Below are 27,729 nucleotides of genomic sequence, written 5' to 3'. Positions count from 1 at the left end.
GCCAGTGCCTCGTGCGTCTTTCTTGGACAGGGAATCGGTGGGTCTTTCAGAGCCACATCCCCAGCCCCTTTATGCTGTTTTGATAAGAGAAACTGACCTTTCTTGGAAAGTCTCTCTTGTTCTCTTTTTTTGGACTCATTTGAAGGTGTACAATTTTGATTTCTTATTCCCATAATGGGATGGTTTAATATATTTGTTAACGTGAGTTTTTTCCTGTACTTTTTTTTAAAATAAGGATTCCTTGAATTCATATCAGCTCTTTGGGGTTGACTCCTGTTAGGGTAGTGCAGGAAGCCTGGGGCAACTGCAGATTGTGGGCATCTGAGATGAGTGGGGCTCTGGTCAGGCTGCCAAGAACAAACAAGCTCTAGCCCAGGGTTTAACCGGGGGTGGTGGGACCCCAATTCTACCTGCCTATCCATTTCCTGACTCAGTAACAAATCCTCAAGTCCATCATTTCCTGTGCCCTTTGTTTTCTTTCTTTTTGCAGTGCTAGGGTTTGAACTTGGGCCATGTGCATGCTAGGCCATTGTTCTGCCTCTGAGCCACATCCCCAGAGCTACCTCGTGTGCTCTTGAGGTTGTCTGCATCTATCATTTCTGCTACTGTGCCTCTCTTCCTGACTGCATATTCAATGACGTCACACATTGGCACAGTGAAAGTTTGCCATGCAAATTGACAAATGCTACCGCCTGAGTGCTACCACATTAGGATATTAGGATTCCAAACCAGGGCATGCACGATTCCAAACAAATTAGGATTCCAAACCAGGGCATGCATATTTATTGCTTGTTTTGATGATTAGATGAAAGGTTGGCAAACATTTTCTGTAAAAGGCCACACAGTCTCTGTCACAAGTATTGTTTCTGCTATGACTGAGCGAAAGCAACCATCGACGCACAAAGGGACAACAGGCTGTAGTGTAACATAACTTTGTGGGTACTGAAATTGGAATTTCGTATGATTTTTACATGTCATAAAATACAGTTCTTCCTTTTTCCACCAATCAAAAATGTAAAAAACCATGTTTTTCATTGCATGTTGTCCAAAACCGGGGAGGGATCAGACTTAACCCACATGTTGTCATTCGTAAATCACGTGCTGAGTATCCTTCATATCAGAAAAAATTATGATAAACCTTTGCCCCTTTGAGGACTGGTTGCTGAATATTTACCAGCCAACCATTGCTTCAAGGGTTCTGTGAATCTGAGGAGTGGGAGCAGGGATTGGGGCAGCGCCCTGGGGAAAGAAGCTGTCCCCCTCCAGACAGACCACTGGCCCTGGGCAGGGTGAGCCCCCTACCCCCAGGAATTGCTTAGCTGGTGTCTGTGCTGCAGAGGAAGGGCGGAGCATTTCTGAGCCAGAAATCCCTTGGGGATCATCAAACACTACCCCTTGTGAGCTGGAGTCAGGCCCTGCAGTCTTCAAGGATGGGCCTGCGAGCAGTCAAATGTGCGTAACTTCAGACCAAGGGACTGAAAAGTTCCACACATATAATATTTTTCCCACCTTGGAATCTTTATGTCTTCTCACTGTCTTTAGATCCTCCAGTAACTGTATTCATAGAGCTCCTCTATGTTTTTGTTATTAAGTTTCCAGGTAGTTTCATTCCTCTTTAACAAAATATTTTTTGTTATATTTATTTACATTTTATTATATTTAATTCTTTATATTTATATTTTTTCTATTTATTTTTATATATCTAATTTATATTTTTAGTTCCATTAACTGGATTCTTTTAAAACCACTTATTGCTAGTCTATAGGGAAGCTAATGCTTATATAAAGTAACTTTTCAAATTAACCACCTAAACTAAAAATTCATAAACTAAAAAATTACTAGTCTTGGGCTGGGGATATAGCTCAGATGATAGAGTGCTTGCCTCGTGTGCACAAGGCCCTGGGTTCAATCCCCAACACCACGAAAGAAAGAAAGAAAGGAAGGAAGGAAGGAAGGAAGGAAGAAAGAAAGAAAATTACTAGTCTTTTTCAGTTGATTCCCACATGATTTTAGTAATATGATAGTATCATCTACAGTAAATGAACCTTTTACCTCCTTCTTCCCAATTTTTATTTGTGTTATTTCTCACAGAATTGGTCAGAACTCCCAGTGCTGAGCATCCTTGCTTTACTCTGGAAATTACGGGAATGTCTCTTTATGTTTTATATTTTATTTGAGCTGGCTGTTGACTTGAGATATTCTTTACTATGTTAAGGAAGTTCTTTATTTTTTTAGTTCACAAAAACAAAAGTTCCCCTCAGAGATGGATGTGAAATTTTATTTAGAGTCATCTTGGCAATTTATGAGATAAGATATATCAGTACCTCTTATAATAGTATGCCATTCTTTCATTTATATTTATTCTCTAACATAAAGCTGGATGGATCTGTATATATTTTCTGGGGTAGTTCTGTGCCTGTACCCATGTACGATTTGGGCTGGTAGGTCTTTTTTTGCAGGAGAGATGCATGCTAGCTCTGACAGATTTTAATATTGGGATGAACTTGCTTTGTAAAATAAATTGGAAAGTTTTTTTAAAAAAAGTTTTTTCCATACTCCATATCAGCTGAAAGAACATAACATTATCCGTTCACATGAAGTTTCAAAGACTTTAATCATGAAATTATTTGGCTTCAAGAATTTTTTCCAGAGGAGGTTCTTGTTTTGTTGACAATATTTCTTTTTCTCCATCGATAGTGGTTTGTTTAAGGTTTTGTCTTTAGTTGGGATTGGCAATTTATTATTTTTGAGAAAGTTTCTATCCCATCTATTTCTCCTTTTCCTAAATTTTAGCCGACAAGGTCTCACCATGTTTAAAATACCAGCTCTGTCTCTCCCCTGCGCAGACACTTCTGAGAGTTTTCAGCAATAGCTTCGAGTCTCGTGGTCTATGAAGGCCCTTCATGACCTAGTTCTAGGTACCTCCAACTTACTCTGGCTTGTGTTTGGTGTCCTTGTCCTGCTTAGAGTGACAAAAGGGTCTCCAAGAAGGGGAGCTAGCGCTCACTCCCTCACTCTGATGGTTGTGGAAACAACTCCAGGGTGGCTTAATTGTTGGGGATTTTTGCTGACATAACTCAGCTTTGGCTTGCGGCTGCTTCTTGTCCTTAAGCTTAAAGGTAGAACAGATACTAATAAATGCCACAAACATCTGTGGTTGTGCTCAGCCAGATTCTTGCCCAGTAGAAAACACAGTGCGTAATTAAATCCAATCAATATTTTTTTTCCAAGGGCTTCCTATGGACAAAAAAATTGTGCTGGAGTCTAGGATATAAAAAGTAAGTGAGGCGCACTCACGTTACGCCTACTGCAGGACACCTAAAAGACAGCCTATTGATGGAACAGGCTGGATTGTGCTGCCGCCACAGAAACCTCAGAGGTTTGTTGGTCCTGCATGCTGTATGTTCATTGTAGGTTGTCAATAGCTCTGTCCTTTGTCATTTTCACCCTGGGACCCACACACATTAAGCAGCCTCTGTCTGGGAATTGTCTGGTCATCCTGGCAGAGGATGAATGTCCACTGGTCAACATGCCGTCACTCTTAAACTGCTCAGAAGTGCCTCTAAAGCTCACATTTCATTGGCCAGAGAAAATGGTCAAGCTAGACATCAAAGGATCAGGAGAGTAGTATGGTGAACCATAGGAAATTGGCATTTTATTAAGTCAAGAAGGAACAAACAATCTCCACTGTACATGGCTTAACCTGATAGAATCCTGCCCTATAGGGCAGGCAACGAATATCTGCAATCTACTCCGTGGTGACACTAGCAAAATTGCAAAATATCAATAGTAGCAAGGTTTCCTTTAAATTCAGATGAGGATATACAGAAAACTTTAGTTTACAAATCCTTTCACTTGAGATAGCCACATGCAACTAAACCCCTCCATGTATGGAGAGGGGGAGTAAAAGCCCAAGAGTGTCACCTGAGCCTTTAATTGGATTTAGGGACCCTTGTTTTGGATTCCAGCTTCAACGCTCATGTCTCAGTCAATTAATGTAAAATGTGCTGAGTTCTTATATTGTGCCTGGCTCTGTGCAGGGAGCTGAGAGAGGCAGTGACATGGACTGGCAGAGAAGGTGCCTGTCTGTGGGACCTGATCTGGTGCCTGCCCCATCATCAGCCGTGGATGATTTAGGACAGGTGGTGTGGGGGATGGAGAGGTCAAGGGAGTTTGGGGTGCACTTTTGCTAGGGCTCATAGGATTGTTGGCCAGATTCATTTCCGCACATCTGTAGATTCATGGCTATTTTCCTCTTCAAGGCCAGCCAGAAAATCTCTCTAAGCTCAGGGCAGTTCCTTCTCTTCATCCCAGGATATTTCCCTTTTGATGAACTTGAACTGATTAGAGATCCTAATTGCATCTGCAAAAATCCCTCCATCTTTGGAATATAATGTAATTGAGTCTCAGAAGTGACATCCATCAGAGCCACCGGTCCTGCTCACAGTGTGTGTGGGGGAAACTGTATGGGGCGTGGCCACCAGAGGGCAGAAATCTCAGAGGCCCCTTAGAATTCCATCACTGTCAGACTCAGTCTTTTCAATTGTAGCTGTTCTTGTGGGTGTGTCTGGTTACTTCAGTTTGGATTTTTCTGACGTCAATGGCCATTTGTATATCTTCTTCTGTCAAGTCCAGAGCCTTTTTTTCTCTATTTATTTATGTACCAGGGATTGAACCCAGGGGTGCTTAATCACTGAACCACACCCTCCACCCCCCATTTTTTAATTTTTTTTTTTGTAGTAGATGGACACAATACCTTTATTTCATTTTTGTGTGGTGCTGAGGATCGAACCCAGTGCCTCACTCTTGCTAGGCAAGCACTCTACCAACTGAGCTATAGCCCCAGCCTTCCTCAGACCTTTTTTGTATTTTATTTAGAGACAGGGTCTTGATGAGTTGCTCAGGGCCTCACTGAGTTGCTGAGGCCGGCTTTGAACTTATGATCCTCCTGTCTCAGCCTCTTGAGCCACTGGGATTACACACATGTGCCACCACGCTTGTCTATTTATTTATTTATTTCTGCAGTGTTGGGGATGGAACCCAGGGCCTTGTGCATGCTAGGCAAGCACTCTGCCACTGAGCCACATCCCCAGCTCCTCCCTTTATTGTTTTTGTTTGTCAAATTTGGATCTATGATCCCTTTTTAATTACTTTTTCTGTCCCGTGTGTACAGGAGCAAAGTTCTGTCTCTGCATATGAATAGCAGATGGTCCAGCACCACTTTCCTTTCCCTATTGAATCACAGCTATGCCTTTGTTAAATCAGGTGCCTCATGGTATGTACCAGTCTGGTCTGGGTTCCCTTTGATTCTATTGACTTATTTGTGTATGTGTGTGCCTATACTGAACTCCCCTCATTATTGTCAAATTATGTTGTGAGAGCTAGTAGACACTGTCTTTAAAAGTATTCTCGGAATTGTCTCTCTCAATGGAGAGTTTAAGGCTATTTCCTTGTACCAGGAAATGGAAAGGTGGAATTGGGGAAGTACAACATACAAGTGTCCAGATACCGAAAGAGTTTTTCTGAAGACTTAAACTTTCTTTTATTTGTGATGTATAGGTGTTAAAGGTCGTGAAAAGACATCCTCATTTAAAAATGTTAGAAAATAACTGTCTATCTCACCCTGCTTATTTTTTTAAAAATATTGTTTAGTTGTTGATGGATCTTTATTTTATTTGCTTATTTATATGTGGTGCTAGGAATCAAACCCTAACCCTCACACATATGAGGCAAGCCCTCTATCACTGAGCTACAACTGCAGCCCCTCAGAGGTTTCAATTGTTTTGGAAAGAGCATCACTGGTGCTAGGCTCCTGGGGGCACACCCAGCTCAGTGGCTGACAGAGGGTGGAGATGGAGGGAGGAAGTTGGTAACCAGCAGAAGCAGCCCAGGTGCTGAGCTTAGAGGTGGTGCAGGTTGAGTCTGAAGTGCCCCAGGACAGAGGAGAGGCCACGGTGGCCGGGCCCTTCTGGGTGTGCCCTCATGGAGAAGCTCTGCTTCAAGGAGGACATGCTCAAGACAGTCTTGCATGACCACAGATGCCTTTCTTTACCTTTTCTTCCTTCTGGTTTAAATTGCCCCTCTCCCTAATATTGATGGTACTGAAAATAAAAAGCAGAAAAGACAACCCACCGCCCCTCCCCCCAGAATGCGTCACAGTTAACCTCATCTCCTTCCAGGGTTGCGTCTGAATATCATTTTCTTAAATAATCAGGAGCAGAGTGCACATGGTAGTGTATTCTGCATTTTTTGCTCAGTGTAGAAGCATTACCCTGGGGATCCGATTTCCTTTTGCATCTCAAACCAGGGAAGTTCGGCCTTAGGGAGGATTTCCTGAACTTGGTCTTCTGAAGCTTAGGGTCTTGGGTTATTTCTCTCTCTCCTCCTTCTGAGCTGCAGGTCTTCCTGAGAGGAAGCGGGTGCATTTTTGAGCCTGATTTCCCAAAGTGGTGACTGTGCTTCCTAAAGAAAAAGAGAATTGATTTCATAACTAGGTGCCATGTACTGAACTCAGCATGAGCGTCTACAAACTGCCCCCTGGAGGTGGGGGTGAGAGACACAGTCTCCACCATGCAAGGTGACAGAACTCTCCTGAAGGATGGAGAAGGGAGAGCTGGCTGAGTGGAAAAGTACCTCACTGTGATTCATCAGGAGAGTGCTCTGCTGGTGCCACGCCACCCGCCATCGGGAGTGCAGACAGCGGACAGCTGAAAGTCACATCAAAACTGAAATCATGTTTAAGAAAGTAAATGAAAATCAAGACAAAACTGTGCTCTTTCTGTGCTATACCTGGCTGTGGCTGAAGGCACAGAGAACAGAGCCACCACCAGAGGTGGCTTGTCCAGCCAGCAGTGGGGGGACAATGTGGTGACCCATCTGGACATAGATGGGCTGAATAAGGGTTAAGAGTTAAACAAAATTGCTAGTGTCATGGAATTTCAGACCTCTAAGGTCATTGCTGTGGCTATAGAGTAAGTGAAATGGCTTAAAGGTGCATTCACATGGTATTAGTGCCTAGAAATGGCCTGTCTGTAGTTCTCAGCACTGCTCCTAGTTGGAGCCCCGGGGTAGATGGGGCTTCTCTTGTTTTTGTTTTTGGGTACAGGGAAATTGAACTCAGGGGCACTCAACCACTGAGCCACATCCCCAGCCCTATTTTGTATTTTATTTAGAGACAGGGTCTCACTGAGTTGCTTAATGCCTCGCTTCTGCTGAGGCTGGCTTTGAACTCACGATCCTCCTGTCTCAGCCTCCCGAGACACTAGGATTACGGGCGTGTGCCACTGTGCCCGGCCACATTACAGACACTATGAATGCTCAGTCCCTCCAGGGTCTTTTCTTAAAACACCATTATTGATATAGAATTCACATAACAGATAATTCATCCATTGAAGGTGTACAGATCAATGGTTGTGGTAGATTCGTAGACATCCACAACTATTGCAATTTCAAAACATTTTCTTTCTCTTAAAAATCAGCCCTGAAACTTGAGCTACTCTATCCCTAAATCTCTGCTCAATCAGCTCCAAGCAGCCTACTCATCTTCCTGTATTTGTAGATTCCGTGCTCAAGGCATCTCTCTCTCTCTCTCTCTCTCTCTCTCTCTCTCTCTGGGATTGAGCCCCAAGGTGCTTTACCACTAAGCTAAAATCCTAGCCTTTTTTTTCCCCCCTGAAATAGGGTATGCTAACTTGTGGAGGGTCTTGAACTTGTGATCCTCCTGCCTCAGGAGGGATTATAAGAGTGGAGTGCGCCAGCCCAGCTCAGTGGGTTTTTCTTTAAAAATTTTTCTCTTATGCAACCAGTTGTAACATAATCAAAACCAGAAAATCAACATTGATTCAGCACTATAACCTACCAAATTTAACTTTGTTCCAGTCCCAGATATAGGCCCTTTTAAAACATTCCACAGATTCTGACCAGCATCAGGAACCTCTGTCACCTCCTCTGGCAGATGAGGACTGTGGGAGCCAGAGGGGAGGATGCCCTCTCTGAGGTCACCCTGCACAATTTAGAGCAGAGTTCTCAGGGTGCCCTGAACCATGGGACACCTTTGTGTGACTTAGGAAAAGCATCTTGTCCCTGGCTGAGTAAGATGGCCAGCCAACTTGGCAAGGGGACAGCGCCCTTGTCTCTGCCTGAGGGCCCAGGGCCCTGGCATGCTGCACCTTCTCCCCCCAGGAGCAGAACTGTGAGGAGGGGGAGGTGGGAGAGCTCCTGGGGCCCGGGACGGCCAGGCTGGCCTCCCTAGTACGGGCATTCTTTATCTCCTCCTTGGAGGGTCTGTGCTTCCCACTGAGGGGAGGAGAGGCAGCTGGCGAGGGCAGAGAGGCACCTCGTCTCTGTTGCCTTCCGTAATCCCAGCTGCCAAATCCACACCTCACAGTCCCTCCTCTCTCCTGGAATCTCCTCTGGGCTCCCCTCCTTGCTCCCATCCCTCAGACCGGCTTCGACTGGGCCCCGATGGTCTTTCTAACACAGGACTCTGACTGCATCCTCTTCCTGATTGAAACCTGTGTTCTCCTGGATTTAATAAATGGCAGGCAGCAGGTTGTCCCCAATCTGCCCTTCCTCTACAGGGTCTCACTGAATTGCTCAGTGCCTCGCTTTTGCTGAGGCTGGCTTTGAACTGGGATCCTCCTGTCTCAGCCTCCCAAGCCCCCCCTGCGCCCCTGCGCCTGGCCACATTACAGAGGCTATGGAAGCTCGGTCCCTCCTGGGTTTTTTCTTAATACATCGATATTGACCCCTCCCCGCCTCACTCTTCAAGACTCCCCACTCTGGAGTCTCTAGGGAGAACCTCAGAGGCTTCAGGTAGGGTCCACTTGCTTCTCTCCCATTATATCAACTAGAGTGAACCTGAGGTAGACAGGGACAGAAGGGGGACACAGGTGATTCAGTTTTGTGATTTATAACCAGAGTGAGGTCCCTGGGCCAGCAGCATCAGTGTCATTGGAAACTAGTTGGAATGCTCACTCTCAGGCTTGGGTGCAGACCCAAGGAGCTGGAAACTCAGGGGGTGGAGCCCAGCCATCTGTACTTCACGCAGCCCTGCGGGTGTCTGATGCAGGTGCTGTTTGAGGACCTCTAGCTTGGCATGGCTGCAGGGATGCCCAGGCAGGACAGGTCCCTGCACCCTGCTGTGTATCAAGGAGCTCCACGTAGTGTTCCCTAGAGCCAGCAAGTTGGGTGGGGAATATCAGTGTTCCCAGTGCACCTACTATGTGCCAGACCAAGGAAACAAAAGCACACTAGGTAAGAGGGTAGAACTGGGTAAGCAAGAACCCAAAGCCCAGAGCAGTCCCTCAAGCAGTGGACTGGGTCTGGAGTTACCCAAAGGAAACGTGAAACTCGGCTGTGGGCGACGGCTCCCCTGGGGCTCAGTGTAGCATCGCTGTTTCTGGATTCTCCCAGCCCCACATGTTCATGGCTCCCATTCATTTAGGAGTTGGGAAAACACTTGGCTGTATGTAAGAAAATAATAATGCAAGTTTGTAGGGAAAGAATGTGAGCCTTCTTGCTCAAGTGGGTTAAAAATGTTGAAATGTTGCTGAAAAAGCCTGGTGGATGCTTCTTCATGCTTATAGAATTTTGGGCCTTCGTCCCTACTGTAGAGTCTATATAATTAAGATAATAAAATAGCTCAAAAGTTTCAAATTCCCCAGCACCCCTTTAAAAATTTCTTGTTACACGCACATTTAAAATTCTGGCTCATGATTTCCTTCCTTCATTCAAAGTAAAACAATTTTGCCCCAAAGGCGGTGTGTCCTAAACTTGACCTTGCTCAGCTTTATATGCTGTTCCCAAATAACAGAAAATCGCAAGTTGTCATTCACTACATTTTGGCAGCTGCCTGTGGTTCTTTTTGAATTTGCGTCTGACTGATCTTCATCACTGCGAGTAAAGAATTTGGTCACCTGCCATGCACTTTTAATTTTCTAAAGCAAATACGTTGGAAGGAGGCAATTAATGTACAAGTGGAATGTTGGTCTAAGCAATTGATTTAGGGGAAAGGTTAGTTCAAATCCCTCATTAATTTAGTTTCAGTTAATGAAAGATCTGAATTATGGATCTTAAAGAATACACAGAATTTAAACAATTGAAGGGAAATACTGTAACCAGGCCTGGGGTCGGGGTTTAGGGTCTTAATTAATTGACAAGAAGGTTTTGTGATTTGATATTAGCACATCTAAAGTGCTTTAGAAGGTCTCAGAAATATATTAAACATCTTCACCTTGAGTTGTTTTTTGAAGAAGTTTGCATTGAAGAGCTCATACTGAAATGAATTGTTACAAAGCTAATGGAATTTATTTACTTCTTAGCTTATTGGGTTGTACTGACTGCATCTTCAATTTAATTCAAAATGCTCCTCAGCCTAAAATATAATAATGTACCTATATTTAATAATGTGTTGCAGAATCATTTTTTTTTTTCCAAGATGAAACACCTCTTAACAACTGACAAACTTCTCACCAGCACCTGTGTCAAGTCCAAGTTCCTTAGGAGGACAGCCAGAGCCTGTCACATCTGGCTCAGGGGACCCTCCCTTCAGCTGCCTCTCCTGTCCTGGGGACTCCTGTATGCAGCCATCCTGGACAGCTTGCAGGTTCCCCACCTGGATGGACTCATGATACTGACCTTCCCCTCTTCTGTCTACCTGCCCAAATCGTCCCCATCCCTCAAGATGTAGTTCCATTTTCTTTAAAAAAAAAAAAAAAAGAAAGAAAGAAGGAAAGAAAGAAAGAAATTGTAGCCGGGTGTGGTGGCAAACGCCTGCAATCACAGCGGCTTTGGAGGCTGAGACAGGAGAATCCTGAGTTCAAAGCCAGCTTCAGCAACAGTGAGGCGCTAAGCTACTCAGTCAGACCCTGTCTCGAAATAAAATTCAAAAATAGGGCTGGGGATGTGGCTCAGTGGTCGAGTAACCCTGAGTTCACTCCCCGGTACCAAAAAAAAAAAATTGAAATGTTTTTAACTGACATATAATATTTTATGGATTTATAGGGTGCTGTATGATGATCTAAGATACACACATATAAATAAAATGTGTAATAGTAAAATCAGGGTAAATACCATTTGCACCTCCTCAAACACTGATCACTTCCAAATGTTGAGATCCTTTAGACTCTTCTAGTTATTATTATTTTGGAGGGCGATACCAGGGATTGAACTCAGGGGCACTTGGCCACTGAGCCACATCTCCAGCCCTATTTTGTATTTTATTTAGAGATAGGGTCTCACTGAGTTGCTTAGCACCTAAGCAAGGGAGTCCTAACCAGCTCAGAAGTTGCCAGACACGGGTGCTGATGAGGCTGGCTTTGAACTCGCTATCATCCTGCCTCAGCCTCCCGAGATACTGGGAGTATAGATGTGCGCCACTGTGCCCAACTTTTCTAGTTATTTTTAAATATGTCATAGATTGCTGTAGGCTGTGGTTACCTGACTGATGTGGAACACCAGAACCAGTCCCTCCTGGTTAACTGTGTTAGGATGCTCACGCCTAACCTCTGACCATCTCCTCTCGACCCTACCTTTCCAGTCTCTAGAGGCCACTACTCCACTCTCTTCTATGAGATGGCTTTTTAGCTTCCGCACATGAGTGAGAAGAGGCAGCTATCCCTGGCTCCCTTAGCTTAGCCATCTCCTCTTAATATCCTGACCCTTTTCAGGGTGGGATTCCCCCTTGTCACACTGCAGTTGTTTTCTGAGCCCCTTCTCTGTGGGGCCAAAGGTCTTAGGTGATTCATGGGGTGCACTCATGTGGCCATTTACATTTAAATTAATTAAAATTAGGTAGAAATAAAAATTCAGGTCCTTGTTTTCACTTGCCACACTTCAAATGCCCAGTGGTCACTTGTAGCTAGTAGCTACCCTCTTGGGAGCACAGGCACAGAACTGCAGAAAATGCTGGGCCTCAGCTCCCCAGGCACCCAGCTCATGCAAGCCTGGCTCTCCAGCATTGAGCAAAGGGCCTGGGCCACATAAGCTGCAGAATGGACATGCGAGTGTGCCTGGCACTCAGGAAAGGGAGCCCTACCAGCTTAGAAGCCACCTGTTGTCAGAATCAGCCAGGCTTCTGTCACTATGGGAAAATGGATGGCTGGGGAAAGATGCCTGCTGCCCTGGGCCCATTGAACAACCTGCCTTGAGTGCCACTCTGGGTGACACTGTGGAGGACTTGGGAAGTCAGCTTGGACTTCATCTCTCTGGGGCTAGAGCCCCTGGAAATCAGGGAGTTGGGGAGTGTAAGGTTATAAGAAGAGTCAGAATCATGAATACAGTGCCTTGGGTTTTAGGTTCTGTGAAGTAGGACAGGCAATCTGAGCCTCCGACCATTCTGGGTCTTTGGGACATTTGAGAGAACAGAGGCCTTGGGTGACAGATCCTTCCTCTGCTGGGCAGCAACCAGGGCACTGGGTTCCAACTCAGGAGCCTCATTTCCCGATCAAGGCTTTGGCCGTGGTGCGCTTCGTCATTCATTATTCATGAATGGACTCCTCTGTTCAAAAGTAAAGCGCAAATGCTGTAAATTAGGGCTGCAGAGAGGATGGCAGGGAACTTGCCGGTTTGCCTTCAGCACTATCCTCTCTAGGAATTGGTGCCAAGACTTTGTGGGTGAGAAACGAATTTTCATGATGCATCAAAAAATGCATGTTTTAAGAAATCACCTTTATAAATGGGAGCAGGTGGGGAAGAATCTGAAGGAGAAGGAGCAACGCTTGCAGATGAAAAGCACAGCCAGCAGAGGAGGAGGCTTGAGGACACCACGAAGACCGGGGATGGGCTTGTGATGCTGGGTTTTTCTCTTTCCTTCCCACATGCACACAATGGTCACGTGCGTGGAAACGCACACACAGACACACAGGCACATGTACAGCACTCTCCTGTGTGGACTATTTAGGGCTAATCCTTCCAGCAGGACTTTATTTCTCTCAGGGTTGAAGGATTTGTTGGGGCCAGCTATGGTTTGAATGTGGCTTGAGTGTGTCCCCCAAAAGCTCATGTACTGGAAGCTTGGTCCCCAGCTTGGTGATGCTGGGAGGTGGTGGACCCTTAAGAGATGGGGCCTTGGGGGAAGTGACTGTGTTCTTGGAGCATCGTTGGGAGAAAGTAATGCAGTACTCAAGGGACCCCAGTGAGTTCCCAAGAGAGTAAGTTGTTAACAAGAGCAAGCTTGGCCCCTGGATCCCTCTTATTTCTGTTTCCCATGTGACCTCTACCTCTTGTGTACATTCACTCCCATCATGATGCCATCTGCCAACTTGTGATACACCAGAAAGGCTTCACCAAAGGCTGAACTGATTTTGGGCTTTCAGCCACCACAATGGTGAGTTCTTCTTTCTTCATGACCTAGCCTCAGGTTTTTTGTTATAGCAATGGAAAATGGACTCAGACCCTCTGTTAAGTTGCTTGTTTACTTAGTGACCTGTAAGAGCACGAGGGGTAAGGTGTACTCACAACTGGGAGATGATGTTGTGAAGAGTCTCTGCCCTTGGGCATTGCAAGTTCTGCCTCTTGGGTACCATGTGGTCCTCCACTCCTCCTTCTGAAGCCCCCAGTATGGCTCTCAGTGCTGGGGTGATGCTGTCTTCCTTCTCTAGTATGAGGCCTACTCTCTAGGAGGCCCATGTATGTCTTGTACTTACTCTTGTCCATGGCAAACGTCCCTTCCAGGTTGTTCTCCTTCACAGGGGTGGCCTCACCTCAACCGATACTTTCTAAAGGGTAGGCTGTGTCACGGCCCTGTGCTGGTATTGGGATGTTCAGAGACCAGCAGGAGTGAGCCACTACCCCAGGGATGGGGTGACGAACTAGGGCAGTAACAGCCACATAGGGTGGCTGCAGGTGAGAGACAGAGGAAAGGGCACTGGGCAGGGATGTGAGGGTGGAAGGGGGGAGTGCCAGATGAGACTGGAAGGAGCCCTGAGCAAACGGTGCCTGAGTGCTGGCCTTAGGCCGGTCACTCCAGGAGATGGACAGTTACTGCCATTTTCCTGGTGAAACTACCTGCTGTTCTCAGAGTCATAGAATTCAGACCCAGAGTAGGATGTGAACCAAGGTCCCTCAGATGACACTCTGTTTCATTAGGTCACACAGGTCACATGAGGGGAGGAAGGGCATTTCTGGCAGTGGGAAGAGCTGGAGTAAAGGCATGGAGAATTTGAGCAGGAAGGCATGTTCTGGAAAGTGCAGTTTATTCTGTACTGGGTGAAAGGTGTGGGTGCAGGGGGGTGGAGTGGGTGGGGATGATGGGGACTCAGGCAAGGGAGTGGAAATCCCTCCCCAGCTCCAGTGGGGTAGCTGTGGTCACACTGGTAAATCAGCTGGTTCACCCTGTGTCTGGCCCCTTGGTTGGAGGATGAGGGTTGGGCACAGGGACAATTCACTCCTGTGTGATGCCCCCCTCCCCTTGAGTCACAGCTTTCTGGTCCTGGGTTTTATCTAGAAAATAAGGGAACTGGACACACAGAGGTTTTCACGCCACCACATGCCCATTTAGTCCATCTGCCTCCCAGGAGTCCCTCACTGGCGATCAGCTTTGATACAGCCCCCCCCCCCCCTTGTTTTTCCAAATTAACCACAGATAGCAGGATGCTCAGGTCTTGCATGAGGTAACTGCCCCCCCACCCCACCCCCCCTAGTTTCCTGGGCTGAGTGGATTCTGGGTCAAGGCTTTGCTTTCCACAGGTGGATTCTGGCTTTCATTTCTTTTTCTTTTGGGGGGTAGGTACCAGGGATTGAAGTCAGGGGCACTCCACCACTGAGCCACCTCCCCGGCTCTATTTTGTATTTTATTTAGAAACAGGGTCTCACTGAGTTGTTTAGTGCCTTGCTTTTCTTCAGGCTGGCTTTGAACTCCGGATCCTCTTGCCTCAGCTTCCTGAGCCACGGGAATTACAGGCGTGCAACACCGTGCAGGTTTCTGAATGAAATGTAGTGGGTTCAGAGGAAGTCAGACTGGGGACCCCTAACATTTCTCATGTCCAAGGCTGCTGGCCTCTGGCTTCCTTTGGACCCCTCTGTGGACTCCTGGACCCCAGGCTGCTGGCCTCCAGCCTCCTGTGGACCCCTCTGGAACCTGGATGCGGAACAAGGCTCACCTCTGGGACGGGCTTTGAGGGAGTCGGATTTTACTCTTTAAGCTATTTTTCTTGGAAAGGGAATGTGTGCACAAGGGAACAACTCAGATCAAGACTAGGAAACCCTGCAAGCCTCCAGGTCCCAGGCTCACGGTCGCTGGAGCCTCTGCGCAAACGCCTCCGACCGTGCTCTAGGATGGAAGCTTTGACTAGCTGCTCAGCGTTGGTCAAGATCGTCACCCAGCACAGGGAGGGGACTCCAAGTCGCTCTTGCCCTTCCTGGCGATGCCTAGACTCGCCTCTGTCCCAAGGACGTCCTGAAGACTCTCAGGGGGAAGACCAAAGGCGAGCTCTACTATTTGATAACAACCTTCTGAGACAATCACGCGGGTGGGGACAAATTTAAACCACACACGGTCCCTCCCCGACAAATTTAAACCGCTGCTGCCCATTCTCACCTCCGCCAGGTACGTCTCTTTTCGGAGGTGCTCCCGTGTACTAGCCCGCCCACCAGCGATATCAACTTTAAAAAAGAACCCGATGCAAGCATTACATCCTAGCGTATTTCTGCTCTTTGCCTTTTTTCTCCTAACCATAGGTCTGGGCGCTGGCTTCCCGCCAGCCCCGCGGACGCCGCCCCAGTACGGCTGCATGGGTCCGCGGTCACTGACTTGCGTGCGGGGTACAGGGGTCAGCTTCAGTGAGTGACCCCGGGTGGCTCGGCCACTTTCCGGGTCTGTGCAGGGGCTCCTCCCACTCGAAATCAGCTCTGCCGGCGATGCCGGGGCGGCTCCGCAGCCGGGAGACCTGCGGGAACTTTTCCCGGTGCCCGTGCGCGGGGCCCAGGCAGGTTCGACAGCCTGTCGTTTTGGTTTGGTTTTAAGATCGCGAATCGCGGCGAAAACCCGCGGAAGGAGAACACAGGGGCGCGTAGAAGGGGAAACTGAGCCCCGCGGGCGGGAGGATCGCGCGCCGCCCCGACCCGCCCTGTCCGGGCGCGCCCGCCCTTTCCCCGACGTGGGCGGTCCCGGGCCAGCTGCCCGCCCTCCCTGCGGCCAACCCCCCCTCCCGGGCGCCGAGCCCATCCCTAAGGCGGCTCGTCACCGCCGGGAGGCCAATAGGCTGGGCCGAGCGGCCACGCGCACTCGCACCCGCTGCCTCCGAGGCCCTCCCGCGCTCTCTCCGGCGCTCCTCTCCGGCCCTGGTCCAGCCCGCCGCCGTCGGATCCGCCATGCAGTCCTTGCGCGCCGTGCTCCTCCCGCTGCTGCTGCTGCTGCTGGCCGCGCCTGCCTCGGCGCTGCCGCCCCGGGCCGGCCGCTCTGCGCCTGCTGCCACCGGGCCAGCTGCTGGCTGTCCCGAGCGCTGCGAGCTCGCGCGCTGCGCCCCGCCGCCCGACAACTGCGAAGGTGGTCGTGTCCGAGACGCGTGCGGCTGCTGCGAGGTGTGTGGCGCCCCCGAGGGCGCCGCGTGCGGCTTGCAGGAGGGCCCTTGCGGCGAGGGGCTGCAGTGTGTGGTATCCTTCGGGGTGCCCGCCTCGGCCACCGTGCGCCGGCGGTCGCAGGCCGGGCTCTGTGTGTGTGCCAGCAGCGAGCCGGTGTGCGGCAGCGACGCCAATACCTACGCCAACCTGTGCCAGCTGCGCGCTGCCAGCCGTCGCTCCGAGAGGCTGCACCAGCCGCCGGTCATCGTCCTACAGCGCGGCGCCTGCGGACAAGGTACCCCTCCCGCCCTGCGCTACCGGGCAGCTTCCCTGACCCTCCATTCCACCCTGGCCTTCCCCGCGGGGCAAATGGGCCAGCCGAGGGGCAACGGAGCGTTGTAGGGTGTTTCAGGGCGTCCGCTCGCCAGGAGAGGTGGGTAGGGCTCTGGGATGGCAGCATTCCACGGGCTCCCTCGGAAGCGAGCGCTGCGCCCAGCCCGGGGTTGGTCGGCGCCTGGCGTGTTCTCGGCGCGCTCTGCCCGGCAGCCCCGGGCCAGGGTGACAAGGCATCCCGCCCTGTGGCCTGCCGCTGGATGCTCTGCGCGGAACCACAGCACCCGGGACTCTGGAAATAATACAGGAATGTAAACATAAGGAGGGGAAAGTTGAGGACTGAGCGGCTTTGGGACCACAAGAACTTACTTCTGTTGCTTCCCTCCTTCTATTCTCTGCTCCCCTCCTAGCTTTGAAATTACCCATGCAGCATTTTTTTCCATGGCTCCTCTCAGTGAAAAGTTTAACTTTTTTGGGAAAGAAACAGCGTTGCCGTTGCCCGTAGTTTCCCCAGATGGTCTCCCCCGGGAAGGACTGTGTTAGGACCACTGACGTTTCAGCACTGTCGCTGCCTGTCTCGCTTGTTTTGAGCAGGAAAAAAAAAAAAAAAAAAAAAAAAAAAGTGAAAGCAGCTTCTTTTGAATAAACTAAACTCCAGCGCTGGATCAGAAATCTGCAGAGCCAGAGGCAGGATGGGCTAGGGATGAGGAGGAAAATGACCAGCTCTCCCTCATTCAGCTTGTCTGTATCCAGACCCCTTCTGACCCAGAAGGTGTGTGTGTGTGGGGAGGGGTGGGGGCAGGGAGGACAGTGGAGAAATGCCTGTCCTAACTTTAGGGAGAGATGCTGTGTCTCCATGAAGAGATGCCATGTGGAAAAACAATACAGAGTTCAGCCCCAGCCAGTCTAGTGGTGTGGGGACCAGCCAGCTGGGCTTGGCAGTGCACTTGGCCACAGCCACCCGGTTGCTGCCCAGACCTGGTGTCACCTTCTCAGTGTATGCATGTGGAGAGAGGGATGGGAGCGTGCAGGACTGAGGGTCTAGACTGTTCTTTATAGGAGCATGACCACCTGGCACAGCTTGGCTCACATGGAGAGGAGGGTGCCAGAGTGGTACAGGGAGTGGCCGGAGGATGTGCATCCACTGACACGGGAGCACAGAGCCCAACCTCAGCCCTCAGGAAACTGAACTTCTTTAAGGAGAGGAGAATTATTTCAGAGACAAATGATCTGAGGGCCAGGGAGGGGCGTGGAGAAGGTTCACCTTCGGAGTGCAAGTCCATTGCCAGGTGCGTCGCCCCAGACGCTTTCAGTCTTGATAGCCTCTCCGGAGGAAGCTTCTGCCTCCCCTTCCTGTTTTACACAAGTGAAGCTGAGGTTGAATCATTGTCCAAGGGCACTCAGCTGAAATCTGAACCCAGATAGCCTTATTCAGAGCCAGCCCTAGGGCCCAACATCAAAGTCCTGGGAGAGGGGCTTTCTAAGAGGAAGGGATCCAGGGGGTGCACCCTACATCTGGGGTGTGGAGCAGCCTGAGCAGAGCCATAGTTTTGTTTGGGAAGTGGGGAATGGATCGGGGTTGTGGGCATTTGGGAAGGGCCAGGAATGATCCGGGCTGGGTGTTCAGAGTCCCAGGAAGGAGGAAGAGGGACCGTGTCACGTACAATGACGTTCTTGGCAGCTCAGAGAAAGCCTGGCGGGGGACTAGCCTAGTGGAGGAGTGAGAATACCAGAGGGTGAGGAGTTTGGGCTCCTGCCAGAACCTGAGTGTGTAGTGACAACATCAGGAAAGCGTATTTTGGTCAAAACAAGGCAGCCGTTACTGTTTGTAGTCTGGCTGCACGGGGTCCTCAGTTACTTTCACCATGTGAACAGCCTAATTTATTGCCACTGAAGCCGGGTCACTTAACGAGCTCTGGAGTTGGCAGAGTCCAAATACTTGTTTGGTTGAGTTGCCTCTGGAGAGAAACAGGTCCCTCATTGGCCCTCTGTCTACCAGTGGTTCTCCAGTGCACTAGGTGGGAACAGACACAGAAGAATGAGCTTGGAGGGAGACAGAAGGGGTGCAACACTGGCCTCATCCATCCCTCCTACTTTTGCAAATATTTATTGAGTTTGTAACATGTCCGACACTGTTTGTGTGTCTGTCTGCCTGGCACATAGAAAGCACCCAATCGATACGTGGGTGGATGAATGAGTGGATGGATGAATGAATGAGTGCGTAAATAGGAGGTGCTGGAGACTCGTAGCCATCCTATTGCTAGTGGAAGGCGTTGCTTTGCTCTGCCCCTTGCTCCCCATCTGACACTCTGCCCTAACTTCCCAGAGTTATTTCCAGGACGGGAGCCTGGGTGCCAATGACCTTTGATCAGCCCAAGCCGCGCTCCAGCTCTCTGCATCTGGTGCCCAGGGTAGGTCAGTTGACATCATAGTGAATGAGGAGAGTTGGCCGCCTGTTCTGGTGCAAGGGTTGCCGGAGTGCAGCTTTAGATGGGTGGACACAGAGGCCTTTAGAGAGGTGCTGTTTGGGTAGAAGATGGGGCAGGGTGGGGAGCACTCTGCCGTAAGGGTGGTCCAGGATCACAGGAATTCAAAGGAGGGTTTGTCTGGGCAGTGTGTGGGGGAAGAGAGGGGGATGCTGTCAGAGGAGAGGTCTTTGGGCAGGGGAGCCATCCATTGGAGTCATGGTGGCCCTTTGGGTGGAGGAAGTGTCACCATTCAAAATAAAGCACTTTTGTCTGTGAATTATTTAATGAAGACCTCAGAGAACATCTCTAATTATGGAATTGGAAATGAAGGCAAACCATCAATTTCAGAGCTCATCGCTGCTGGCAGGTCTCCTTGGAAAACTATAGTTATAGCAGAGAACAGGCATTTGTCATGTGCTATGGTGGTCAGGAAACTACGGGGAAAAGATAGAACTGCAATTAAGAATAGGATAATAATAATAAGGGCTCATGTACACCTCGTGCTTCTTTTGCTCTGGGCATTTATTTATCGACTCTTCATCCTCCTAACAATGGTTTTGCTATACTCTCCCCTGTCACAGCTGGGTGACAATCATATAGCAGTGCCTTTTCTTGCACTTGGACCCATGCATCTGGTTCCAGAGCTCTGTTCATAACCCCCACTCTGTGCTGTCGACCGAGCAGCAGCGATTATAAGCCAACTGCAGCTAAGCCACAGCTAAGAGCTGAGATAAACAGTGTTCCAGATGGCTGTGGCCTTAAGCAGGACAGATCCCAGCTCTCCCTCTGCAGGCGCAGGATTTTGAGGACAAGGTTTTCTTCAGTTGCCATCCTTGTAGCCCTGCCAAGGAGAAGCAAACTAGAAGGGGCTGGAGTTAAATCATTTCCAAACTAGAGTCCCAGGCCCCAAGCTGCTCTTGAGAGAAAAAGGCCCTTCTGGATCCCTGGAGATTCCAAAAGATGAGCCAGGACTGTGTGGCACTGCATGTCTCTGCTAAGTGGACGAGAAGCCAGGAAGGCGCTCCGAAAAAGACTCCCCAGACTGTAGAAGCCCAGTTCATTTCTCCTCTTAGTACACAGTCCAGACAAGCCCACCTTATCCCCAATGGTGGCCCCGATGAGCCTAGAGTCTCCGAGCCTCAGGCAGGAGGAGGATGCCCAGGGGACCCCTGCACTGGAGGTTCTCAGGGGTTGCTGGGTCCTGGACTCTCCCCAGAGCCTCTGAAGATGGGGGTCACAGAATAGACAGTTGCTTTATTTCTTCAAGGCTCGCACCATTTGTAGACTCTATTTAAGTGGTTCTTTTATGGGTTCCTTGAACCTTAATCATTGTTATTTGAGGACCAGGCACTTTGCTGAACGTGGGGGAGACATCGAGGAATAAAACAAAGCCCCTGCCCCTGGAGGCTTAGGCTTGACACAGTCGGGGAGGTACCAGCCTCCATCACCACAAGTGCAGCATCTGCTAGAGGGTCATTTCCACTATCTGCACTTCAAACACATTTTTAAGAAATAAGCATGCAAGGGTCAAGGCTTCATTTTAGGGCAGGGTTGGTAGAAAACTTTGAGTTTCCAGGTTTCAGTCCTTTGAAACTTGGAAATTTTAATATAAAAGACTTTGCTCACTGTGGTTGCTTATCTACTTTTATTGCTCTGATGGTTTTACGAAAGAGTTAAAAACTATTAAGCGTTCATAAAATTAGTAAGCTAACAGGATCAAAAGCCAAGCATTTGATTTACTTCATTCTGTCCAGGAGAGCTGTAAATAGTTGCAATGGAGCTTAAAATAACTGCAGTCTGTAGGTGATTATGGCCGGACCATGAGCTCACGGTGGCCAGACAGCCTCAGCACAGCGGGGCTGGATTGAGTAGGTTTGGAGTTTTGTGATCCTGGACAAGTTTTGTGCCTTGGATTCAGAAATCAGACTTTCCATGAGCTTATATTTCTCGTGAATAAATAGCTCTGGTTAAGCTTAATGAGAAGGAGAAATCAAGCTTGGCAGGGGTTGAGGTTCCTTGGAAGACCAGCTGGGATGGCAGGGCCGGAGGGCTGACACCTGGCCCTGGCCTCTGTGGGCGGTTACCTGACCGATGACCAGCTCCTCCTTCTGAGCTTTCAGCAAGGAGAGGACTGGACCAGCTGATCTCTGAGGTCCCTTCTAGTTAGAATGGCCTGTGCTTCTTGTAAGAAAATCAGTCTCAGAGGAGATTGGAGCCCCAGCCTTTCTATTTTGAAGGCTGAGTGAGTTGCCCAAAGAGTTACTCTGTTTTTGAAAATTGCAACTGTCAAAGCCAAGGTTGGCACTGAATGGATGTGACCCATCTAGAGCCTGGTTGTCCTGAACTTTGGTTCTGTGCTGGCTGCTGGAAGTCCCTGGGAGACTGTGGGTCACATGTCTACCCCCAAGAACCCGAGGCTCTGGGGCCTGGTGTCCTTCCCTGGGGCCTGAGGCTGGACTGCCTCTGGTCCTCTGGAGTGAGTCTCCTACTGAGCCAGCATGGCTTGTCTTTTTCCACCTTCTCTGCCACTTAAAGAGAAAAGAGAAAAATGCCATCAACGGAGAAGTTAAGACCTGTAGCCATTCTGAGTACTTGTTCAAAAGACTCCCGGAAGTGGTGGGGAAGTTGGTGTGATTCAGCCCTGCTCAGTGATGTGTGCTTAAAACCACAGGAGGACATTAGCCAGGACAACATGCCTCAGGACAGAAAGAAGTGGCAAGGAAGAGGCCTGTCTGTCACTGATGGATGGGTTCACCTTTCAGGCTCAGTGACGTGAGGTCCATTTCTAAATTCTTTCAGAACATCTGTTGAATAACTACTGTGCATTGAAATGTACCCAGTAGAGGGAGTGAGGGTAAGACCCAGTGTCCCCTGTTCTCATGGTGCTCATCACAGGTTGTGTGGTGCCCAGCTTGAGGGCTGGGCTTTGGGAGTCCGGTCGCCACTTGGAGGATGTGTGACTTCTTGGATGTCAACTGTAAAACACTCATCAGCACTAACAGAAATCCAGTGAGCCTGTGCGCGCTTCGTGAAGTGCTTTGTGCCTGGTGCTTTTCTAGAGCTCCATCAGCTGTATGAGCTGTAACAACCACTGTGACCGACACCCAGGACTGCCAGGGCAGCCAGCCCAGGGCAGAAGTGGGAGAACGTCTCTTCTCCCCAGGGTGAGTGGGTAGGCTGGTTAGGAAGGCTTCATCGAGAAGGGGAGCCGGGACAGGTGTCCTGGAGGCTGGCCTGGAATTACCAGTTCATACCTCAGGAAGGTCTCCGGGCAGAGCGAGTCAGATTCCAGTCTGTCGTACTCTGATGGAGATCCAAGAAGTATGTGGCTTCCCTTGAATTAAGAGCCCAGTGTCTGGGACACCTGGGGTTTTACAGATGTCATCTTGTTAACCCTTTCTGGAGTTTGTTAACTCCTGGGGATGGCAGTTTGGAGAAGCCCTGGGGTCTTCTGGGACAACATGTGGCTTGGTTTCCCGTGCTCTGGGAATTCCTTACAGGGAAAAATTTGTCACAACTTAAGGAAAAGTTGGGCCGGGAGCCCATGAGTACCCTACAATTTTAAATTCCTAGGACAAATTGTCATGTAAGCACATTTCATAAGCACTGCCCTCCACAGCCTGGAAGGGCTGTAGCTGGTGCCTCCGCGTGGGAGAACCGCGTCTCCCTGCACATGAATGTCTCCGAGGGCATAGGATTGTGGCTGGAATTTCTGATCATTTCCAAATTTGAATAACCTCGTCTTAATGAGTCAGAGCCTTGTGCAATAGTTTAAGTTTAAGGAGCATCTTTTTCAGTAGTTGTGCAATAGCCAGAGGAGCTGGTAGGCCTGCCTGCACGAGGAGCCATGTTCTCCTCCCCTGCACACCAGCGGGGCAAGACTTTGCCCACTTGTCCAACACTCGCATCATCTCACACCCTGTGATTGAGATGAACTCTCTCTGGTGCCAGCATTGTAAGTGGCAGTCACTGCACTGGGACAGACACAGAGTTCTGCCACTTGGGCTTGCCAGGCAGATGGCTGCCCACCGGATGTGGGCCACGGAAGGCTCTGCGGTCACTCTGCTTTTCCCTGGCGTGGAAGGTGCTACGTGGGGAAGGGAGTGCTACATTCCCAGGACAGGCTGGATGGGGGAGGTGCCACCATGCAGGACAGTGACCCAAAGAGCTGTCATCTCCGTGTGCTTTCTTGAGCTGGACACTGACCATTAGGTTCCAGATCTTGCCTGCTGCCCAGGGAGGGAGAGGTGCCATCTGGGCTACCCAGCCCCAGGGTGGATGAAGCTCTGGGAGGTTCACCTAACTCAGCCAGTAGGTGGAGGGAGGCAGAGCCGGGGTTTGACCCCAAGTCCTCTCACTTGGGAACTGTCCCTGAGACTTCTTTGCCTCAGTGTTGCTTGGAAGTATTGATTCACCTCTGGGTAGTTTTCTATCATGAATTCTGTTATTCATTTCTACTTTAATTCTGCCGTGGTCCGAGAACGTACTTCTTTACATGATTTCTCTTCCTTTAAGCTTGTCGGAGTGCTCAGTCTTGGTGACTGCTCCCTGCTAGATGGAGGACAGGTGTCCACTGGCCATTGTGTAGATGTAGGGGAATGATCGTGCTGTTCAGATGGACTGGATTCTCACTGATTTTTCTGCCTGCCCAAGAAGGACATTGAGGTCTCCTGAGTAGTCTGAAACACTGAACTGCTGTCCTTTATGGACTACCAGCCTTAGGAAACCTGGATGTGGCCTGGCATGGACCTTTTGGACAAGTTGCTAACTCCCTTCAGCCTCAGTTGCCTCATTTATTACACAGGGACCGTGGTGCTGCCCAGGAGACAAGAGCAGCATCAGATGAGGTAACAGGTATGAAGGGCTTTGTCAACTGGGAGAACTGAAGCATTGAAGGTCCAAGGGAGTAGGACTTCTAGTTGGCTAGACTCTTCCAGGACTCCAGGTAGAACCAGGACCAAGAATGGAGCTGGAAGGATGGAAAATGATATGCTTCTTAGGTGTCCAGGCATAGGTGTCCTTTGGGCACTGTCGTAGTCAGTTTTCTGTTACTATCATGAAATATCTGAGGTTGAGTACTTTAAAAAGAAAAGATGTTTATTTAGCTCACAGTTCCCAAGGTTCAAGGGCATGGTGCCAGCCAGAGTATGCTTGGCTTTGGTGAAGAACTCATGGTGGGTGGTGGCATAATGGTAGGAGTGCATATAAAAGGAAGAGGTCACATGACCACACACACACATACACACACACCAGGAGGGGCCAAGGCCTGCTTTTTTATAACAAGCCTCTTGCAAGAGCTGACCAGGATCCCAGGGCAGCACCCCGATCATCCAGTCGTATCCCACTAGGCCTTGCCACTTAAGGGTTCCACACGACCTCCCAACATCGCCACCCTGTGGCCCAGGCTTACAACACACCAACCCTTGGGGACACGCTCAGAGTGTAGCAGGCGTGTTCTCTTGTCCTACTGAGATGTGGTAGCTCAGGAAGGTCAAAGGCAGAGTTCACTACCATCATCTCCAAGGGCAAAATACTAAAACATTTTGTTCCAAAACACAGCATCCCAGTCATTGTACGGAGCACGTAAGTGTCTTGAGCCAGCGTCACAGAGGGCACGTTCCCCATCATGAGGTTGTGTCTGCATAGTGTCCTTTCAGGCTGAGTTTCTTCTTTTTCTGTTTTTGTGGTACTGGTATTGAACCCAGTAGTACTCCGCCACTGAGCTACATTCTCAGTCCTTTTTATTTTGAGACAGGGTCTTGCTAAGTTGCCCAGGCTGGCCTTGGATTTGTGATCCTCCTGGGTTCTTGGGATTACAGTTGTGTGCCACCACTCCCAGCTTCAGGCCAAGTTTCTGTTTAACATTTGCTGGTCAGGAAATGGCCTGAGCTGACATGCCTCCGATCCTAGCCGGACATTTCTCCACCAGTCTGAGATTTTTGGCTCTGAAAAGTACAGCTCAATATGGTTCAGCTCCCCTTGGCCAAAACTCAGCAGGAAAACCCAGGTAATTGTCCGGGAGATGCGGGAGGGAGGGTGGAGACTTGAGACAACCCCGAGGGTCCCGGTGCACTGAGGTTTTGCTCTCCCTAAGCATCTGCAGTCTGTCCCCTTGGAACAGTCATCGCTGGCCACCACAGAACCAACCCCTCCACATCCTCTGAAAAAACATCACCAGCTCTCACTTCCCACGTCTCTAGCCATATCAACTCCTCGTTTTCCTGCTTTCTTGGACCTTGTGGACGAGGATGCTGCCTTCCCTGCACCGATGTGGTAGCTAGCCAAAGCCACCACCTGCCTTGTAGGGCAGATGTACCTAAAATTGGAGCGTAGACAGTCTTGCAGGTCCTACAGCCCAAACTCACTTCACAGATGGGAAACTGAGGCACCCAGTGGGAACGAGAGGCACAGCTCATTCTGGGCGCCTGGGGCACCTGACCCGAAGCCCCTCCCACAGCCCCTCCCAGCTGCCTCCTCCTGCGGGAGCAGTGGATGTTTGGGAGAGGACGCTCCCCAAGGCGTGATGGACAGCGGGAATCTTCACCTACTCTCCCTTTTCAAGATGGTGCTGAGGATAGCTTTTTCCCCCCCCAAATAACTTTTTTGTTCTCTCGGGTTGGAAGATGAATGCAAAGCAGTTCTATGACTGGCTTCTCCCCTGGGGGGTTGGAAGCACCGTGAAGGCTGGGGTGGTAATTATAGTGCTCTTGCTGCAGGCAAAACAACCCACAGAAATATCATGGTGGACACATGGTGAATCGGCCGAGGTGAGGCTTCAGTGCTTTTTTTTTTTTTTAAAGAGAGAGAGAGAGAGAGAGAATTTCAATATTGATTTTTCAGTTTTTGGTGTATACAACATCTTTGTTTGTATGTGGTGCTGAGGATGGAACCTGGGCCGCACGCATGCCAGGCGAGCGCGCTACCGCTTGAGCCACATCCCCAGCCCGGCTTCAGTGCTTTTAGCCTGTGGTTGGTTAGGTTTCTTTTGGGATAAATCTGCCAGGTTTTTCCCCTTAGCATAAAGGCTCTTTTTAGTTTGTTTTCCCCACATTGTTGAGCCATCCTGGGAAGTGCGTTCATGCACCTGACAGCATGTTGTACTGTGTCCGTTTTTTAAAAGTTAGAAATATCATCTAAACACATCAAAGATAAAAGAAGGGAAAAGATTCGTGAATTTTCCACCACCAGGGTTCCAGCAGCATCCTCATTTCTGTCCCAAGCTTTGCCACTGTTTGGGTAGCAATCCTGCTGATGTCCCTTTGGGCCAGGGCAACAGTGCAGAGGCATGCATGGTCATGTTCATGGCTACTTAAGTTTCTTGGGTCGTTCTCTTAGGATGGACACCGAGAAGTGCAGTAACTGGATGGAAGGAGGTTACTTGTGAATTGCCAAATTATTTTCCAGAAGGTTGTGGCAATATTTGTTGCCATCAGTTATAGAATTTCAACCTCTTAAGTCACTGAAGGTCAATAAGAAAAATCCTTGAGGGAAATCCTCTGGGATAGATGGAAAATGATGGTCCAAACCAGCCATTCTGTTAGTTACTTTCTTGGTCTTCAAAGTTACCTTTATTTTGAGGTTCATCTTCTGTAAGGGATAAGCGATGTTTGGGCAGAATGAGCACTTTGGACATTCATTTTTACCTGGGTTTAGGGAGAATTGTGATCACAGACTGTCTGACCCAGGAGGGTTTGTGTGGCTGTCAGGTCCAGTGTGCCTGGGCTCAGTAGGGGAGATGTAGGCCCAAGGTCATGAGGCAGGACATGTCAGAGCTGGATTTCTTGGATGCCCAGCTCAGGGACTCTAGCAGGGCATCTCCAGGATGCAGGAGGAGGCCAGACGGTTTTGTTTATTTTGAAGAATATGTTCATTCAAATATTTGCTTGTTTGTTTGTTTTGTGGTGCTGGAGATTGAACCCAGGTCCTTGCACATGCAAGGCAGGTACTCTACCAACTGAACTGTATCCCCAGCCCCATTCAAATGTTTTTACACTTAGAAGTAGAATGTGAGCCACACATAAGAAACTCAATTTTCTAGTAGTCACACTAAGAAAGTAAAACAAAAGGAACATTAATTTCATAATAACTTCATTGAGATATAATTCACCGGTTGTGTTGATGTGCACCTCTAATCCCAGACTTTGGAGGCTGAGGCAGGAGGATCGCAAGCTCGAAGCCAGCCTCAGCAACTTAGCGAGACCCTAAGCGTCTTAAAATAAGAAAAAGGACTGGGGATGTGACTCAGTGGTAAAACACCTCTGGGTTCAATCCCTGGTACCACAAACACACTAAATAAACAAACAAACAACCAAATAAATAAGACATTCTTCCCTTCTGCCTGGCCCTAGCCAACCTCCTGTCTCTGAGTTTGTGTTTTCTAGATGTTTCCTATAATTGGCCTCATTTAGCGGCTGGTCCTCTGGGACTG

At 49.2% G+C, this 27,729-nt stretch overlaps 1 protein-coding gene across 1 annotated transcript in view; it reads left to right on the top strand.

The window, feature by feature from the left end:
* The first annotated feature begins 16,197 nt into the window (after nt 1-16,197).
* Htra1 (HtrA serine peptidase 1) overlaps nt 16,198-27,729 on the top strand; it is a 46,465-nt gene continuing 34,933 nt past the window's right edge. The window contains exon 1 of the mRNA XM_027930210.2: nt 16,198-16,795. Within this exon, the coding sequence (XP_027786011.1) occupies nt 16,312-16,795 (484 nt within the window). The 5' untranslated portion in view covers nt 16,198-16,311. The remainder of the gene's footprint in view (nt 16,796-27,729) is intronic.

The sequence above is a fragment of the Marmota flaviventris genome, chromosome 4 (genome assembly GCF_047511675.1).
Source record: "Marmota flaviventris isolate mMarFla1 chromosome 4, mMarFla1.hap1, whole genome shotgun sequence".
In the NCBI taxonomy this organism is placed as follows: Eukaryota; Metazoa; Chordata; class Mammalia; order Rodentia; family Sciuridae; genus Marmota; species Marmota flaviventris.
This window is presented reverse-complemented; position numbering and strand designations above follow the sequence as displayed.